Raw genomic sequence first — 19,405 nt, 5'->3', positions numbered from 1 at the left:
GAAAAGGAGGTGGCCGGCCAGGCCTCACAGTTTCGGTTTAGAGGCAAAATGCAGCAGCGTGCCAAGCCCAGCTGGGCCGGGAGCACGACTTCCTGGGGTATTTTTCTGCTTGTTGATTTTAGTTTGGGGAAAGAAAAAAAAAATCTTTTTTTCTTTAGTGCAGTGCAGAGGCCCACCCTGGGAGGGAGAAGGCCTGGGTAGGTGGGGGTTGCTCTCTGGGGGATCCCCGAAGCTCTTCCTGCAACGCCCAAGCCCAGGGGCGGCTCTGAGCTCCAAGCCCACCTCGCTGTGTGGTCGAGGTGGCCCATTGACCTCTCTGGACCTGGGCTGCGGTGGCAGCCGGGCGGGCAGGGGCTGCAGCCAGCCCCCAGGGGTGCGTCTATTATGTGCCCAGAGTTTGGGGTTGGCTCAGCGAGTAACAGCGGCGGCACGACGGCCAGGTTTCGTAATAAACCGGTCTTTTAATTGCTCGGGGGCAGGAGGAGGGGAGAAGAAAAAAAAAGAGGCAAAGATTTGTTGGACTTGGGTGGCGCCGGTTGCAGAGAGAAGAGGCACTGTTTTTGCAAGGAGCCTGGAGCAGCTAACTCGGACTTAAGTAACACTTCCTGGTGAGCCTGCAGGAGGTGGCGTGGGCGGCGCCAGTGCTGTTGGAGCGCAGGGGAGGTGGAGGTCCTGGTCCCGCACTGAGGCCGGCGGTAAATACACAAGAACCCAGAAGCTTTAACAATTTATTACAAGGCCATCATAGTAGAAGTAAAAATATATGTATCTGTAAGCTTCCCATCTTTCTTTCACCGATTCAAGTAACAAGTGCAAGTAACAAAATAGATTGTCTATTTAGTTTGCAGACTGGGAGTTCGCCGGTAGAGAGCAACATAGCCCTGACTCCCAAGTCCCAAAGTACTGTCCTGGCCAGGGTGCGGACCCTCGGCCCACCAAGGCCCGTTTGCACATGTCAGCTCTGGTCTCAAGGAGGGGGGCGGGTACTATCAGTCCCACCCCACCCCTGAAGTGTGGAGTCTCGGCCCTCCTGTGGGGGGGGGCACAGCTCCCCCACTCCAGCTTCTGCTCTGTCGCCAGGCCTGAGCTCCAGGGTCCCCTCTCTTGCTGGCCTGGGTCCCATCTTCTCCTCACACGGTGGCCGCTGCTGGCGCTGCTCCAGCCCCGGCGCCCTGGGGTGGCCGCGCACTCCCTCTCCTGTCTTCAGCCTCCAACGATCCTGCCCCCGACGGTCTCATAGGTTGGGTTGTTTGGGGGGGTTCTGGGAGGGAGGGGGAATCAAATATTTATTTTATCGTGTTTTTTGGCAGCAACAGGTTCTGACGCCGGGCAGGGTCTCAGCGCTCCTGGAGGGGGATGTAGGGGACCCACTGGTTGTTCTCCCTGCTCTCTTCGCAGTAACTGGCAACCTCCACCAGGCCGTGGCTTTTCCAGGCGTCTGTGTGAGGGTTCTGTGGGAAGGCGAGGAGACGGGGTTCAGCAGGAGCCCCAGGAGTGGCTGGGGAGCCCCCCTCTCCCAGGGCCCCTTTGGGGAAAGCAGGCTGGCTCAAAATAGCTCGCTGGGTGACTAAGGCCCCGAGACCCGGCCGGCTGCCCACGGGGACATGCCGAGCATGGCTGAGCGCTGAGCTGGTGCAGACCGGCCAGCTCGACTTTGTTGACAAACACGGGCCCAGGTGCCGGGGTAGGGAGGGGGCGGGGCGGGGCCGAGGCCCAGCTCACCGTGACCAGGAGGCAGTGCAGGTCCCGGGCCTCGGTGGTGCCCTGGGTCTCGGCCGGCTCGCCCAGCAGCTGTGCCAGGCGCTGCATTCCTGACACCCGCACGATGTCAATGTCGTTGTCACAGCAAAAAGACTGGATGAGCGTGAAGTGGATCTGCAGGGCGATGTCGTCCTCCTCCTCCTCGTCAATAGCCAGGAGGCACAGGACCACGCTGTCAGGGTCCCTGAGGAGCCAGAGTGGGATGCTGGGTCAGCTGGGGACTGGGGAGGGGCCACCGTTACGGCGGGGAGTTTGCAAAAGCAAAGAGAAACCGCAGGTGCGCAAGGGATCGCGTCTGCATGCAGATAAATGGTGGGGGAGAAGACATTCGGTTCAAAGGATGGCGGGGTAAGGCAGGGGCACAGACGCGGTGACTGCCTGCAGATGATGCCGCACCGGGATACTGCAGCCTCCACCCCTCAAAAAAAATAAGGCAGAAAGACCCTCGACCCACAGCAGTAGGGACACTTGGGGGTGTCCCAGCCCCATGCAAGAGAGGGATGCAGCAAGGAGCGTGCGGAGCGGAGATCCCCACTCGCGCCCAGCCCGGTGCCGGGGTCTCACTCACACATTCATCAGCTTGGCCGACTCGTACACCCCCACGGTGAGGCGGTCCTGGCGCTGCGCAGCCACCAGCAGCTCCTCCACCGCGGCGCTCACCGTCTGCATCCTGGGGCCAAGGGAGACGGGGGTCACGCCGGGCCGGCCACGGGGCGCTCCGGTCCCCGCCCGGCCCGGCCGACCTCAGGCGGCGGGGGCCCCGCTACTTACTTCTGCGCCGCGTTGTCGCACGCCACGAGCTCTTCCAGTGTCATGTTGCAGTTATAATCCACAGTGGAAAACAGCCCCACGACAGTTCCAAGGGAGAAAATGCAAAGTCCGAGGCCGGAGAGCCCAAAGCCTTCCTACGGAACCCAATCGTTCGTCAAGACCTTCGGAAGGCAGCGAAATCCTCCCCAAATAAGGCGGAAAAAAATTGCAAGTGCCTCAGCAAGGATAATCCAGGGAAGTGCAAAGTCTGACGTCCTCGGCTTCAGCGACCTTAGCGCGCGGCTGCCGGCGCCGCCATTTATAGACTTGTACAAACAGGGGCGTGGCCCCGGTGGTTCATCCGCCCCTCCTATTGGAGAAAAAACAAAGGCGAGAGAAACCCGCGCTGCAGTTGGCCGGCGGCGGGGAGGGGGCGGAGCGCCGCGAGGGGGCGCCCCACGTGGGGGCGAGAGCCGGGAGGAGGGCGCGGGGCGGGGGGGAGGGAGCCGGGGGAGCTTGAGTGCCAGAAAAGAAAAAAAAAAGCAGAAGTTTTCTCCTGATTTCCCGGCAGCCGCGCCGCGTTTCGGGGCGCGCGCGGGATTTCCAGCGCGCGAGGCGGCCCGGATTTTCGGGGGGGCCTGGAAACCCCGGAGAGTCCCCGGCCCGCGCCTTTCCAGGTTCTGCTGGGGTTTTGCACGGAGATGGAGTACGGTTTGCAGCCTGATCCTTTCTAGGTGGTGGTGGCGGGAGTCTCCCCAGGCTTCAGGGACCCCAGACCCTGGGTGGCTTTACTTTCTGGGCCTCTGTGTCCCTATCTGTCCAATGGGAATGCAGCGCTGGCCTCTTTGGATTGCAGTGAGTCCTAAATAAAATGAGGGGTGCACGGTAAGCGTTTACCAAGAGGTGGTGGTCGCTGGAGGCCGCCTCGAGGTACCCAGAAACGGGGGCTGCAAAGCCTAGGGCCGGGACCGGTCGCCCCTCCCCACCCGCCGCGAGTTTCAGGGTGGGGCGCGCGTGGGAGGCGCAGGTGGCTCGGCCTCGTGGGCTCCGCGCCCCCTGCAGGCGCCTCGCGTTGCAAGGTTCTGACTGCACGTCCGCCTCGCACCTGACCGTGGGGGGAAATCGAGGCCCGGGAGAAGCGAGGGGAACCGGTTCCTGCGTGCGTCGCGCGCTGCCACCTGGGCGCGCTTGCAAGGGTGGTCGCCGCCTTTATTTCCTCCCTCCGGAGCGGGCGCTGAACGTACCTAGCGCCCACTGGGCACCAGGCTCCCCGTTATCACGGTTCATTTAACCCCCAAGGACGCGGGAAGCAGGGGCTACTCTCATCTGCAGGATGCAAAAGGGGAAACTGAGGCTTGGTGAGGCCTCCACTCTCTCAAGCCCCCGGTTATTTCGTGCTGGAGCCACACGTGTGCGCCAGCCACGGCCGCACGCTGGGACGGCCGCCAGCCTCGCCATCTCCCCTGGTAAGCAGTTCACGAGCCAGGCGGGCAGGCCCGCGTGGGACTGGCTACCACGGCCGAACGGGGGCTCCCGATGACTCACAGCTGCGCCCCCTCCCCCGCCAGCCTGGGGTCTGGCCTCCGCCCCGCGGCTCAGTTCCCCCAGCTCCCGGGCTCGCTGTCCCGCTGACGCATCGCGCCGCCTCCGCGCCGCCCACCGTGGGGGCGCGAAATGTCCCGGGGACTGCGGGGCGCAGCGGCGCCACCTGGTGGCCGCGCGAGGTCCCTGCGCCCGCAGCGCCGGAAGGGACAGACCGGCGAGGGCGGGGTGAGGAGGAGAAGGACAGGGACTGGGGTGGCAATTGCAATATTTTAAATACGCAATATTTTATATATGAAACATGTATTTAATAACTTTATAGTTGCAATATTTTTTTAAAATCAACTAAACTACTTCCCAGGGGTGCCTGCTTTTGTTTTTTTAATTTGGTTGTGCTGGGTCTTAGTTGCAGCTCAAGGGCTACTTAGTTGCGGCTCCAGGGCTCCCTAGTTGCCGCACGTGGTCTCCCCAGTTGCTGCATGCGACCTCTTAGCTGCAGCATGCACGTGGGATCCAGTTCCCTGACCAGGGATTGAATCCGGGCGCCCTGCATTGAGAGCGTGGAGACACAGCCACTGTGCCACCAGGGAAGTCCCCTGGTTTTTTTTTTAATGATAAAATATACACGATATTCATCATTTCGATCACTTGTAAGTATACCGGTCAGTGGAATTAAATACGTTCACGATGCTGGGTAACAATCATCGTGATCCTGACCCAAACCTTTTCTATCATCCCCAGAGTAAACTCTTGGGAATTAGACATGAATTGCCCCCAACTCCTGACACCCACCATTCTACTTTCTGTCTCTATAAATTTGATCCTTTAGAGACCTCCTGTAAATGAAATCATACTGTATTCATCCTTTGGCGTGTTATTTTACTGAACATAGTGTCCTCAAGCTTCATCCATGTTGTTCATCCATGTGTGTGTCTGCATTGACTTCTTTCTGAGGCTGAATAATATTAGGCTGTAGGGAGGAGCCACATTTAGTTTATCCACTCATCCGTTGATGGACACATGGGTTGTTTCCACCATTTGGCTGTTGTGGACGCCGTTTTTGTCAACAAAGTTTTATTGGAGCAAAGGGCAGGGTGTAGGGTGAGGGGAGTGAGGTATTCACCGCTGACACACATTTTAAGGGAATGCCACAAAACTCAGTCATCAAGATAAACAGTATTATAGGGACTTCCCTGGTGGTCCAGTGGTTAGGGCTCTGAGCTTCCACTGCAGGGGGCACGGGTTTGATCCCTGGTCGGGGAACTAAGATACCACAAGCTGCATGGTGTGGCCAAAAAAATAAAAAGATATTTTTTATTTTAAAAATTTATGCCAAAAGAGCCCCACCCATGATGAGCAAAAATGAAGGTTTTATATACAGACACCATCTGACAGGATCGGGGGTGGAGGGCAGGGAGGTGAGTTGTGCACAGGCAAGGTCAGATCCTGTCTTTATTTGCAGTTTTGATCTTTTATTCATCATGGATTTTTTGGTATTGATTTTGACTTTTGAAAATATTGCATTAAAATATTTATCTTGAGGATTGAGTTCTGGGCACCCCCTTAAATTTTGCTCCTAAGGTGAGTGCAGCCCTAAGAATGTCCCTGTCTGCTCCTAGGAGAGAGAGGTGACCCTGTTTACCGGGGAACCCTCACCACCCTCATGGAGAACATGTGAGTTGGCAACTTCCCCAGCCAGGAAACCGGGCATATCTGCACCCGCGTTGCAAATGAGATCCCTTGTCTTTATTTTTTTTTTTTATTTTTTATTTTTTTTGTGGTACGCGGGCCTCTCACTGTTGTGGCCTCTCCCGTTGCGGAGCACAGGCTCCGGACGCGCGGGCTCAGCAGCCATGGCTCACGGGCCCAGCCGCTCCGCGGTATGTGGGATCTTCCCGGACCGGGGCACGAACCCGTGTCTCCTGCATCGGCAGGCGGACTCTCAACCACTGCGCCACCAGGGAAGCCCGTTCCCTTGTCTTTAGAATTGATAAACCTAAGCACTTTAAAATTTAATTTTGCATTGCATTCAAGATACGCATAACAGCAAACTTTTCTTGAGCATTTACTACGTGCTTAGCCTTTTGTAAGCAGTTTCTCCTTTGATGCCCATGAAGCAGCACTTGTGTGATGGTTGCAAGTTTATAGGGGGTGGAATAGAGACTCAGGAAGATGGTGCTGTTCATCCAAAGGCATGGAGCTCAGAGTTGTCCAAGGATATTCCAAGATACTCCAGCTATTCCAAAAGGCAGGGGTTAGGACGGGATGTTTGGAGTCTAGAGGGAAAGAGAGGGAAATTGGGGGTCGCAAAATTTAAAGGGGCACCAAAACCTTGCTCATCAAGATAATCTTTTTCTCTCATTTTTTATCAAGCTAGAAATCACATACCATAAAATCCACCTTTTTCCAAAAAATATATTTATTTATTTATGGCTGCATCGGGCCCTTGTCGCCGCGCGCAGATGCTCTCCAGTTGTGGCGAGCAGGGGCCACTCTTAGCCGCGGTGCGCGGGCCTCTCACTGCAGTGGCCTCCCCCGTTGCAGAGCACCAGCTCCAGGTGCTCAGGCCTCAGTAGTTGTGGCATGCGGGCTCAGTAGGTGTGGCTTGCAGGCTCTAGAGCGCAGGCTCAGTCGTTGTGGCACACAGGCCCAGTTGCCCTGCGGCACACGGGATCCTCCTGGACGAGGGCTCGAACCCATGTCCCCTGCATTGGCAGGCGGACTCCCAACCACTGTGCCAACAGGGAAGTCCCGAATCCACCCTTTTAGAGGCTCTAGTTCAGTGGGTTTCTGTAGAGTCACAAGTTTGTGCAATCATCACCACTAATCCAGAATGAGATAAATATATTTTTTCCTTTTCTTTTTCTGGCTGAGCCATGTGGCTGGTGGGCTCTTAGTTCCCCGACCAGGGATTGAACCTGGGCCCTCAGCAGTGAAAGCACAGAGTCCTAACCACTGGACCGCCAGGGAATTCCCGAGGTAAATTTTTTTTAATGTGATAGTTTAAATCATAATGCATGCCAAAACACCCATGATGAATGGAATATTAAAATTTCCCATCAAGACAAGGTCAGTGACAGTCCCTTACCAAGCCATATTGGAGCCCCAGACGAAAGGAAAACAGTATGATTGATCCTGTCTTGATTTCAAATTTTGATAATGTAGTCAGCATGGATTTTTTTGCATTAAAAAAATTTTTTTAAAATATTGCATTGAAATATGATTTTTCATTGTGACTGAGCTTTGACCTCACCCTCGTTCTGGCCCTGCTTCTTGGGACCCGGCCTTTAACCCCCCACCACAAGCAAACCCGGGAGACAGGAGTGATGTTACCAGGGGACAGAGGGGAAACCAAGTGTCTAGGAGGTTGGGGCATTGGTTTTGCCTTGGGGGGTGGATCAGGGTTCTCTCCCAGCATGGCAGCTGGAATGCTGCAGGGTTAGGAGTCCCAGGGCTGGGGAAGGACATTTGAGAGGTGAGTGCAGAGCTGGAGGCCCCTTTGCATCATAGGAGGTGTTATGGACCAAAAGTTTATGTCCCCAAAATCCATATGCTGAGGCCCTAACCCCCATGGGATGGTGTTTGGAGGCAGGCCCTTTGGGAGGGGATGAGGGTTAGGTGAGGTCGTGAGGGTGCCCCCCCGCCCCCCCGGTAGGATTTGTGCCCTTGTAAGGAGAGCAAGAGAGACCAGAGCTCTCCCTGCCATATGAGCTCACAGTGAGACCAGGAAGCAGGCCCTCACCAGGAACTGGCCACGCCGGCACCCGGATCGTGGGCCTCCCGCTTCCAGGGCGGTGAGGAATCATGTCTGTGGTTTAAGCCCCAGACTGTGGTGTTCTGTTATGGTTACTCAAGCCAGCTAAGACAGGAGGGGTGTGAGGGGCAGGGATGAGGAAAACGGGGGCTCAGGCCAGGGGTCGGGGGTGACCAAGGAGACTTCTGACTGCCTGGCTTTGAATCCCCTCCTGACCAGCTACATGAACTCGGGCATGGCATCCCGCGCACGAGACCCCTGTGCCTCAGTTTCCCCCTCTGCAAAATGGAAATAACAGCGTTATCTAGGAATGCCCTGAGCACAAAATGCATTCAATCTGGTCCACACTTAGGAGAGGGCTCTGTGCGTGGTAACTGCCCTCTGAATGGGGGAATTAGGGACTTCCCTGGCAGTCCATTGGTTAAGACTCTGAGCTCCCAATGCAGGGGGCACAGGTTTGATTCCTAGTTGGGGGACTAAGATCCTGCATGCCGCATGGCATGGCCAAAAGATAAAATAAAACAAAACTTTAAAAATAAATAAATGGGGGATTCAGGAGTTGATTGAAGGCCTACTGGGTGCTGATTCAGCGCTGGGGGGGGTGGTAACGCAACTACTTCAGGTGGAGTAGTCAGGGTGGGCTTCTCTGAGGAGGTGACATTTGAGCTGAGACCTGAGTGATATAAAGAAGCCAGACCGGGGAGGCTGTGAAGGGAGAGGGCTCTGGGCACAGCACATGCAAAGGCCCTGAGGTGGGGCCACACCTGGCACAGGCGAGGATCCCTGAGGAGTTCCGGATGGCTGGAGCAGAGTGACTGGGGGGAGGAGAGAGGAGATCAGGATGGTGGGCTTTGGGGGCTGCAGGTGGGGTTTGTATTCGACCTGGGGTCAAAATAGCAAAGGAAGCCTTTGGCAAGCTTGAAGCAGGGGAGGGACTGGCCTCTGACATCATTTTTTTTTTTTTTTTTTCAAAGATGAACAAGACATGATTCTGGTCCCCAAGGAGAGGCTTCTGGGTGGAGGTGAGTCATCATGTGAACTTCTAGACGTTGGGAAGACAGGATGTGCTGGGAGGAGGTGGAAACAACACACACCAGGTGGCAGAGATGTCAAGGGCAAAGCTGAGGAGGCGGGGAGGCCGGGGTCACTTATGGGGATACTGAGGAGGGCGGCGGTGGGGCAGGAGTGGGGGAAGCAGCCACAGCAGGAGAAGGCCGGGATGTCTGTGACTGTGACGTCCGGGGGAGGGACTTGGTAGAGGCATCTCTGCTCTGAAGTCAAGCTTGCCTGATTCAAATCCCACTCCATCCCTCATAAGCTGTGTGTCCTTGGGTTGGTGACCTAACCTCTCTGAAACTCCCTCCTTTCCTGGGAAAATCAGGTTGTCAAAAGGCTTACAAAAACCCACGTACAGCACTCACCTTGAAAGCCACTTGAAGCCACGCCCTCCCTCCCCGGACGTCAGTGCCCCCCATAGCCAGCTCTCCCTGCAGTACCCAGAGGGATCCCTCCAAAACCATCTGCTCACCCTCCGAACAAAGCCCCAGTGGAAACCCATTCCCGCTGTTCTCTGAATGTGCCCGCATGGTCTTACCCCAAGGCCTTTGCCCTTGCCAGTTCCTCTCCCTGAGCACCCTCCCCTGCCCGTGCCAGCTTGCCATGTCCCCCTCTCAGTGCCACTTCCCCTGGCCACCTGTGAAACGTTTCACGCCCCCACCCACATTTCGACTCCCCCTTTTTTCCTTAACACACAACACTGTCTAACATACTATGCCTATTCTTATTCATCCGAATCATTCCGTGCCTTCACTCAAGTGTTGGCTTCACCAAGCAGGAGTTGCCATCTGTTTTGCTCGGCATGGTGTTCGTAGTATACAGTAGGTGCTCAATAAATAGGTTCTGGTCGAATGACTGAATGAGACCCCAGCAACCGGCTGAGGGGCTCGGCATTACGTTAAAAGATGCATTTTGGGGAGTTCCCTGGTGGTCTAGTGGTTAGGATTCCGGGCTCTCACTGCCATGGCCCGGGTTCAATCCCTGGTTGGGAAACAGATCCCTCAAGCCGCGCAGAGCAGCCCCAAAAAAATGCATTTTTTAAAAAAGGAAAAAGCATGATTCTCACGTGAATATCCCATCGATGTGCGTCGGAGAGTGCATGGAACTCGTAAATAATGAAGGGACATGTAAGATGTCTTCTAGGCCATCCGGTGGCTGAAATGAATTTGTTTAGTCAATGCAAAATGGATACAGGACACCACCTAGAGGGGTGGGATAGGGAGGGTGGGAGGGAGACGCCACAGGGAGGAGATATGGGGATATATGTATATGTATAGCTGATTCACTTTGTTATACAGCAGAAACTCACACACCACTGTAAAGCAGTTATACTCCAATAAAGATGTTTAAAAAAAAATCAACAACAAAACAAAACAAAATGATACAGGGCAATCATCATTTTTCCATCAGATAATTTACAGTTCTATGGATGCATGGAGTTTAGCCCATTATTTGCTTAGAAGACATGCTTCCCATAAGACAAGCCCCACTTCAGACACCATCTGTCAGCTGGGGCCCTTGGGACCACCTTCACTTGGACCAGCTGACTACAGATTTGGGGTCCCCATAACTATCCTCGCGTTCCATAATTCACCAAAATGACTCAGAACCAGCAAAGCGCTCAATGTACGGTTAGAGTGTAATAGTCTCCTAACGAACATGTTGGCAGGGCTGTTTCCTCCTGGAGGTTCTGAGGGGGAATCTGTCTCAGGCCCCTCTGGTGGCTGCCTGTGGACCTTGGCTTGTGGACACATCCCTCCAGCCCCTGCCTCCATCTTTACCTGGCCTTCTCACATGGCCTCACCTCTCTGTATCCAAATCTCCCTCTTCTTACAAGGACACCAGGCATTGGACGAGGGCCCACTCTGATCCAGGATGACCTCACCTTTTTTTGACTGTGCCACCTAGCTTGTGGGATCTTAGTTCCTGGACCAGGGATTGAACCCGTGTCCCCTGCAGTGGAAGCACAGAGTCCTAACTACTGGACTGCCCGGGAAGTCCCCAGGATGACCTCATCTCAGTTGAACCAATTATACCTGCAAAGACCCAGTTTCCAAACAAGGTCCCATTGACAGGTTCCAGGTGGGGTGTGAATTTGGGGGGACACTATTCACCCCAATACAGACAGTGAAGATTTGGGGCTCCCAGATTGGAGGGGTACAAGACGTGCAGCCAGGTCAGCCACCTAGAGTGAAGGGCTGTGAGTTGCCCTGCATGGGGTGCAGAAGGGGTCGGAGGTGGGACTAACTTCACACCCTCTCTCTTCCCCGATAACTAATCCATCAACTTTGGCCCCCAGACAGATCTCAAATCGATCCCCCCGCTCCATCCCTTGGTGCACCACCAGCAAGCCCACCCCTAGTATTTTTGGGACCCATTACAAGAATTCAAGAGGGCTGCACAACCCATGGCTAAGGGCTCAACAATTATACACCAAGTAACACACTGCCGAGCAAAATAGAACTATCCTCCCACCTGACAAAGTCTCCAGTGGATTAAAGATGGAAGCATCAGGACCACAGTGAGATACTGCTTCACACACACTGGGATGGTTACGGTCAAAAGACAGATAAAAACACACGTTGGGAGGATGTGGAGATACTGGAAGCCGTGTGCACTGCTGGTCGGAACGAAAAACGGTGCAGCCACTTCCCTCCCCTTTATCTGGGCTGGGTCTGTGATGGCCTTGACCCGTGCAGTGTGAGGGAGGTGGCACTGCCAGCCACGTCACTTAGCTTCAGGAGGACGGCAGGTACTGTCCTGCTCTCAGGGAGTCCTGAGATAGCTCATAGGAAGTTTGTGCTGCATCAGTGGGCCCTGGAGAGACCCTGAGTCTACACAGAAAGGGAGAGGGGCTGGCGAGGCACCAGACCGACCACAGAAAGAGCCCAGAGCCCCTAGCACCGTTGCCAGCTGGACACCAAGCAGGGCCCCCTGTCAACCCCACATGGGACAGAAGAACCGCCCTTCTGAGCCCCACCTGCATTCCCAACCCATGACATCATGAGACGTAGTAAAGTTTGGGGGTAGTTTGTTGCACAGCAACAGATTAGAATTGAAACCTGCAAAGCCTCCTGGCAAGTCCGGTTCACATGTAGAACTCTCAGACTCCTGGCAGTTCTGCCCTGGAATGTGGCAGTGTGGGCAGAGCTGGCCCCAAGCTGGTGGCCTGCTGCCTCTGTTTTGAGGGTCTCAACATCCCAGGGTTGGTCCTGTATTGTGAAGGTCCTCACCTGCACACGGAGGGCACCTCAGCTCACAGATCCACACCCCACAAAACAGCTGCCTTCTGCCACCCCTGGGTCCTGGGAGTGTACAGACTGGGGGCACTGCCTGCCTTGGGGGGAAGCACCCGGGCTTGGAAACAGGGGATTCCTGAGTGCTGGGTACTGGAGCGAGGCCTGGAAAAGGAGGTGTGGGGAGAGGTCCAGAAAGGGGACAGGCGGGCTCTAAGTGAGGCACTGACCCCAGCCCAGGCCACTGCAGTCCCTCACCTCAGTGACTTCTCAGCATCCTCTCCACCTGTGCTGGCCAGGCAACTACAGCAGCCTGAGGCTACTGCACCCTTGAAATGTAGCCAGAGCCACTGAGTAACCGAATTTCGAATTGAATTTCATTTTAGTTAATTAAAACCCACAAACAGAAGTGATGTAAAATACTTTTTCGTTAAAGACAACTTTATTTTTTCCTTAAACCACTGAAAATTTAGCACCCAAGTTGTGATAGGCTGTGAGGGTGAAAAACACACTGGATTTCAAAGACTTGGTGTGGAAAAAAGAGTGGAAAATATCTCCTCAATAATTTGGTTAATTATTGGAAAAGAACATGAAAAAGAGGGAATTCCCAGGGCTTCCCTGCTGGCACAGTGGTTGGAAGTCTGCCTGCCGATGCAGGGGACGTGGGTTCGTGCCCCGGTCCGGGAAGATCCCACATGCCGCGGAGCGGCTGGGCCCGTGAGCCATGGCCACTGAGCCTGCGCATCCGGAGCCTGTGCTCCGCAACGGGAGAGGCCACAACAGTGAGAGGCCCGCGTACTGCAACAACAAAAAAAAAAAAAAAAAAAAAGAAGGAATTCCCTGGGGGTCCAGTGGTTAGGACTCGGTGCTTTCACTGCCGAGGGCCTGGGTTCGATACCTGGTACCTGGTCGGGGAACTAAGATCCCACAAGCCTCGCACTGCAGCCAAAAAAAAAAAAAAAGAATATATATATTTATAACTGAGGGACTTCCCTGGTGGCGCAGTGGTTAATAATCCGCCTGCCAGTGCAGGGGACACGGGTTCGAGTCCTGGTCCGGGAAGATCCCACATGCCGTGGAGCAACTAAGCCCGTGTGCCACAACTACTGAGCCTGTGCTCTAGAGCCCACGAGCCACAACTACTGAGCACGTGCGCCACAGCTACTGAAGCCCGCACGCCTAGAGCCGGTGCCCGTCAACAAGAGAAGCCACCGCAGTGAGAAGCCTGCGCACCACAACGAAGAGTAGCCCCCGCTCGCCGCAGCTAGAGAAAGCCTACACGCAGCAACGAAGACCCAATGCAGCCAAAATAAATAAAAATAAATTAATTATATAACTGAATAACTTTGTTGTAAAGCAGAAATTAACACAACATTGTAAACTAACTATACTTCAATAAAATAAAAAGTAATTTGTGTATGTCGATTACAATATTGGTTAGAATATTTTGGGTATGTCAGGTTAAGTAAAACATTAAAACTTAGGGACTTCCGTGGTGGTCCATTGGTTAAGACTCCACGCTGCCAATGCAGGGGGCACGGGTTCCATCGCACATGCTGAGCGCGGCCAAAAGATTTAAAAAAAAAAAAATTGAGATATAATTGACATATAACCTTGTGTAAGTTTCACATGTTGATTTGATACATTTATATGTTGCAACGTGATTACCACGAGCAGTTAATACCTCTATCCGGTCACATAATTATTGCGTAATTATCGTTTCTTTTTTGTGGTGGGCTATTCTGTTTCTATTGGAACCATGTTGTTCTACACAGCAGTCTGAGGGAGGTTGTTTTTTTCACTTTTGAAACACAAAATACATCAAACACACAAAGGGCATCCATAATTTATGCGTGCAGCTAAGAATAGAGACATTCACAACCGCCCAGCTTTCAAAACACAACCACTATGCTGACTTCTGGGTTAATCACGTCCCCACTCTTCCCTTCAATTCTCTAACATTTGTAGCATACTGAAATAACGTATCAGCTGGTTTAGCTGGGTTTCGAATTTTATAAAAACGGAAGCACACTGTAGATATTCTTCTGCACTTCGGTTTTTTTGCATGATCTTATGTTTGGGAGGTCATTCTGTGTGTTAGTTTTCCACTGCTGTATGATATTCCACTGTGTGAGCCTACACAAAGGTGTCAGTGTGTCCTTTCTTTTGTGTGTGTCCTTTTTTTTTTTTACATCTTTATTGGAGTATCATTGCTTTACAATGGTGTGTTAGTTTCTGCTTGTGTCCTTTTTTTATTTAAAAAATTTTTTTTTGTTGAACTACAGTTAATTGACAATGTTGTGTTAGTCTCAGGTGTACAGCAGAGTGATTCAGTTATACATATATATATTCTTTTTCAGATTCTTTTGCATTATAGGTTACTACAAGATACTGAGTATAGTTCCCACTGGTCTATATGGGATATCTGGGCCATTTTCATTTTTTGTTTCCCTATTACAACAAACAGTGAGGGTTTCAAAACCCAAATCAAATCCTCTCTTACATGATAAGGAACCGAGACAGCCCCTGGATAATGGCCAGCAAGGACATGAATCCTTCCAAGATCAGTACAAATGCCCTTGGGAGTCGACCCTGCCCCAGGGACGCCTGGTCTGCAGCATCATAAAGCCTGGAGCCAGCCCACCCAGCTAAGCCCCACCCCGCTTCCCAACCTGTGGAAACTGAGATAAGAAACATGAGTGGCTTTAAGCTACTGTGTTTTGTTACCCAGCACTAGATGACTAATACACGGGTGTTACATGTGTTTCCTTCTCTAATACTGTACTTGTCTCCACCCACTGGAAATTCTTATTCCTTGCCATGTCCACCATCCTGGAGTGTGATTTTGTGCTGGCTGGTCCCTCTCCCTGGGAGGCTTCTCCCCACCTGTTCACCTGGTTGGTCCCCTCCTTCTCTTCGAGTCCTTGCTCAAATGCCACCTTCTCCAAGAGGCCCACCCTGTTTAAAAATGCACTCCCCCTCGGGCTTCCCTGGTGGCGCAGTGGTTGAGAGGCCGCTTGCCGATTCAGGGGACACGGGTTCGTGCCCCGGTCTGGGAAGATCCCACATGCCGCGGAGCGGCTGGGCCCGTGAGCCATGGCCGCTGAGCCTGCGCGTCCCGAGCCTGTGCTCTGCAACGGGAGAGGCCACAGCAGTGAGAGGCCCGCGTACCGCAAAAAAAAAAAAAAAAAAAAAAATGCACCCCCTAGCTCACATGCTCCCAAGCCCCTCACCCAGCTTTTTCCATCCCCCTCCCACCTTATTATATTCTAACATGCCATAAAATTCACTTATTCATTAGGTATCTGTTTCCTCTGTCTTCCTAGTTCATCCTTGTCAGCTTCCCAAGCGCAGGGATCTTTGTTTTGGACATTGATACAGCCCCAGTGCCTGACAGGCGGAGATGGCAATCAGCATTTGTTTGTTTCTTTGGCCACACCACGGGGCATCTGGAACTTCCCTGACTAGGGATCGAACCCGTGCCCCCTGCAGTGGAAGCGGGGAGTCTTAACCACTGGACCACCAGGGAAGTCCCAATATTTGTTGATTTCATTATTCCGGAACCCATTTAACAAACAGCTGTCCCTTCGGCCCCAGCTCTCTCCTTGCCCCCAGATTTCAGTTGGGATTTCAGGGTTCCAGCCCCAGATTCCTGAGTTCTGATTCTAGATTCCAGGTTTAGCCTCCAGGCTCAGGAACTGGGGTTCCAGAACCCGCCCTCCTCCGGGCTCTGGAATCAGTGCCCTCCAGACCCAGGGTCCGGAATCCCAGCTCCCCAAAACAGGCTCCCGAATCAGCGTGCCCAAAATTCAGGCTCTGGAATCTCTGCCCCCCCCAGATCTGGAATCCACAGCCCCCCAGATCCAGGCTCTGGAATGAGCCCTCCCCCACCCAGTCCAGACTCCAGAATCCGCGGTCGCTCAGATCCAGGCGCCGGAATTCAGGATCAAGGCTCGCGATCCGGGCTGGGAGCCGTTTCGCTGAGATTTTGAAAAATCTGGCGCCAAACTCCGGCGCGGAGCTTGGGCGGCGGCGCAAAGCGGGAGGGATAGGGGAATGGGGAAGGGATGGGGGAGGGAGAGGGGACAGGGCCTGGCCGGACCTTCTCGGGTTCGATGATTTCTCGCCCACCGCCCGCACCCTCCACCCTCAAAGCAGGCAGCAATTAGCCATTAACTTTTCTAGCGCCCTGGGATCAGAGGGTCGTGGGTTCGAACCCCGTTTCGTCCCGCCCCTGCAGGGGTTCCCGGGACAGGTCCCCGGATCGCCCCGTGCCTCAGTTTCCCGTCCTGGAAACGGGCCAAGCGCCACCCCTCGCCGCCGCGTGTCGCGCCTGGGGAGCCCGCGGAGTGCCCAGGCCTCGGGCTCCGGCGTGGGGAGGGGGTCTGGCCGCAGCTGTCGCCGCCCCGCCCGTTCAGCGCCAAAATTTGAAAATTGCCAACGCCTCCCAAACTGAACAAGGGGAGTGGACACTCCGGCCGCACCCACGGGAAGCGCAGGGCTTTCTGGGAGTTGGAGTCCGGCCCCCGGGGGGGTCCGCGATTGGGGGGGTGCGGAGGGCTCGCGGCACAGGTTAGGGCGGAGAGTAGGGGAGCAGCCGCGGAAAGGGGGGTTGGGGAGGATGGGGCGCGGGGAACAGCATTCCTGGAGGAGGGAACAGCACAGGCAAAGACCTGGAGACGGATGGGGCACCCACGTGCCAAGAGGGGCCAGCTCGGTGGGCGACCTGTGGGACCCTGCAGGGTCTTGAATGGCAGGCTACTGGGTGGCCCGGGGCGGTCGTCAGCGGGACCTGTGATGAGGAGGGGGTTGCAGCTAAGCCTGGGGGTGGAGGGGAGGAAAGGTGACCCCATGCCACCCCCAAACCCAAACCCCCATCATTTTTCTCCCCTCGGGCCCCCACCTCCTGTAGTACCACTTATCCCTATTTTGCTTTAAACGCCCTCACGTTGTACCAACTGTGTTTCGCATTCGGTGTTCCTACTGTTATGAGGGAAAGGCGACGACATACGGTCCCCAAGTACAAGCTAGTTTTTGAGAGGCTAGTCACAGCCTAGCCAGGGACTCGTGCCTGCCTGGGTGCTGGGGCAGGGCAGGGGGCTTTGCTTCTGGTAAGAGGGGAATGTGCGTGAGTATCAGGATTCAAGACAGAAGAAAAAAAGAAAAAGGCTTCCCTGGTGGCGCAGTGGTTAAGAATCCCCCTGCCAATTCAGGGGACACGGGTTCGAGCCCTGGTCCGGGAAGATCCCACATGCCGCTGAGCAACTAAGCCCATGCGCCACAACTACTGAGCCTGTGCTCTAGAGCCCGCCACAACTACTGAGCCGGCACGCCACAACTACTGAAGCCCGCGCACCTAGAGCCCGTGCTCCGCAACAAGAGAAGCCACCGCAGTGAGAAGCCCGCGCACCGCAACGAAGGGTAGCCCCTGCTTGCCGCAACTAGAGAAAGCCCGCGCGCAGCGGGGAGGCCGTCCCACCCCACACCCCAGAGGGCTGGTAAAGGAATCCAAGTTCTCAGTGTGTGATTTGCTGGGGTCCCCGAGGAAGGCTGTTTGCACCAAGTCCCCCGAAGTGAGATGTATGGGGGGGTGGCGGTTCTCAGGGCAGAAAGAACAGCGGTGCAAGTTCCAGGGTTAGAGGAAGGAAGTGGTTCTCCACTGAGGGTGATTTTGTCCCCTCGGTGACATGTGGCAACATCTGGGGACATTTTTGATTGTCTGGATCGGAGGGTGTGATGGTGCTGCTGGCATCAGGTGGCCGGGGTGGGGGGAGCCCAGTGATGCCACCTGACACCCTACAATGAACAGGATGGTCCTCCCACAGAGAGTGATGGGGCCCAAATGTCCACAGAGCCGAGTTGGACAGACCCTGCTGTATCATTTTGCCTCTTCTAGGCATTTTATATGAGTGGACGCATACGCTGTGTGACCTTTTGTGTCTGGCTTTTTTTTTTTTCCCGGGTGAAGTAGAAAAGAAAGCTTTATTGCTTTGCTAGGCAAAGGGGGACACAGTGGGCTTGCACCCACCAAAAACTGTGTGTCCCAACCTGGGGGAATTTGGTGAGGAGTTTTTATAGCAATAGTTCAAGGGGGGGTGCTGCTGATAAGGATTAGGGTGTGTGAAGGGCCTGTGCTCCTTTAATCTGGGCTCAGGTGGTCCCTTGATGAGCTTCTCAAGGTTACCAAACTGTGACCTTCTCTCTGGAACATCTTCCATCTGGTGGGGGGTTTTGTGCTGGTCTCAGGACTTAATGAAGCTCAGGTTCTTGATGTCTTGTCACAGAAAGAATTCAGTGAGGGACAAAACGATAGGTAAGAAGTGGATTTATTTAGAGAGAAACACACTCCACAGACGGAGTGTGGGCCATCTCGAAGGCAAGAGAGGCCTGTGTCTGCCTCCTTTCACTGAACATTTTTTTTAAAAAATGGAGGTATAGGGCTTCCCTGGTGGCGCAGTGGTTGAGAGTCCGCCTGCCGTTACAGGGGACGCGGGTTCGTGCCCCGGTCCGGGAAGATCCCACATTCCGCGGAGCGGTTGGGCCCGTGAGCCATGGCTGCTGAGCCTGCGCGTCCGGAGCCTGTGCTCCGCAACGGGAGAGGCCGCAACAGTGAGAGGCCCGCGTACCCCTGCCCCCCCCCAAAAAAATGGAGGTATAATTGACATAACATTATATTAGTTTCAGGTGTACAAACTAATGATTCGATATTTGTATATCCTGGGAAACGATCACCACCATAAGTCTAGGTGACATCCGTCACCACAAATAGTTACAGGGTTTTTTCTCATATGATGAGAATTTTTAAGATCTACTCTTTTAGCAACTTTCAAATATGCAATATAGTATTATTAACTACAGTCACCATGCTGCCCATTACATCCCCATGATATTTATTTTATAACTGGAAATGTGTACTCTTTGACCCCCTTCACCCACTTCATACCCCACACCCACAGACACCAATCTGTTCTCTGTTCATATGAGCTTGGGCTGTACGCATGAAACTAACACAACATTGTAAATCAACTATACCTCAAAACAAAAACAAAAACAAAAACACACATACACAAAAGAAAATGGCAAAACTTTGCTTATGGACATAAAAAGAAATTCAAATAAATAAAATAATTTAAAAGATGATTCAGGGCTTCCCTCTTGGCGCAGTGGTTAAGAATCCGCCTGCCAATGCAGGGGACACGGGTTCAAGCCCTGGTCCGGGAAGATCCTACATGCCGCGGAGCAACTAAGCCCGTGCACCACAACTACTGAGCCTGTGCTCTAGAGCCCACAAGCCACGACTACTGAA

The 19,405-nt window shown here is 53.9% G+C and overlaps 1 protein-coding gene across 1 annotated transcript; it reads right to left on the bottom strand.

Annotated features, from left to right (window-relative positions):
* Positions 1 to 683: 683 nt before the first annotated feature.
* GADD45B (growth arrest and DNA damage inducible beta) lies at positions 684 to 2,799 on the bottom strand. Its single transcript, XM_079918515.1, has 4 exons — positions 2,533 to 2,799; positions 2,330 to 2,431; positions 1,723 to 1,945; positions 684 to 1,451 (listed from the first exon to the last, which is right to left on the bottom strand). The coding sequence occupies exons 1-4, from the start codon at positions 2,574 to 2,576 to the stop codon at positions 1,338 to 1,340; spliced, it is 483 nt and encodes a 160-aa protein (XP_079774641.1). The 5' UTR covers positions 2,577 to 2,799; the 3' UTR covers positions 684 to 1,337.
* Between the last annotated feature and the right edge of the window lie 16,606 nt (positions 2,800 to 19,405).

Source organism: Stenella coeruleoalba (genome assembly GCF_951394435.1).
Source record: "Stenella coeruleoalba genome assembly, chromosome: 3".
Classification (NCBI taxonomy): domain Eukaryota; kingdom Metazoa; phylum Chordata; class Mammalia; order Artiodactyla; family Delphinidae; genus Stenella; species Stenella coeruleoalba.
The sequence above is the reverse complement of the archived record's forward strand: the minus strand, read 5'-3'. Positions and strand labels throughout refer to the sequence as shown.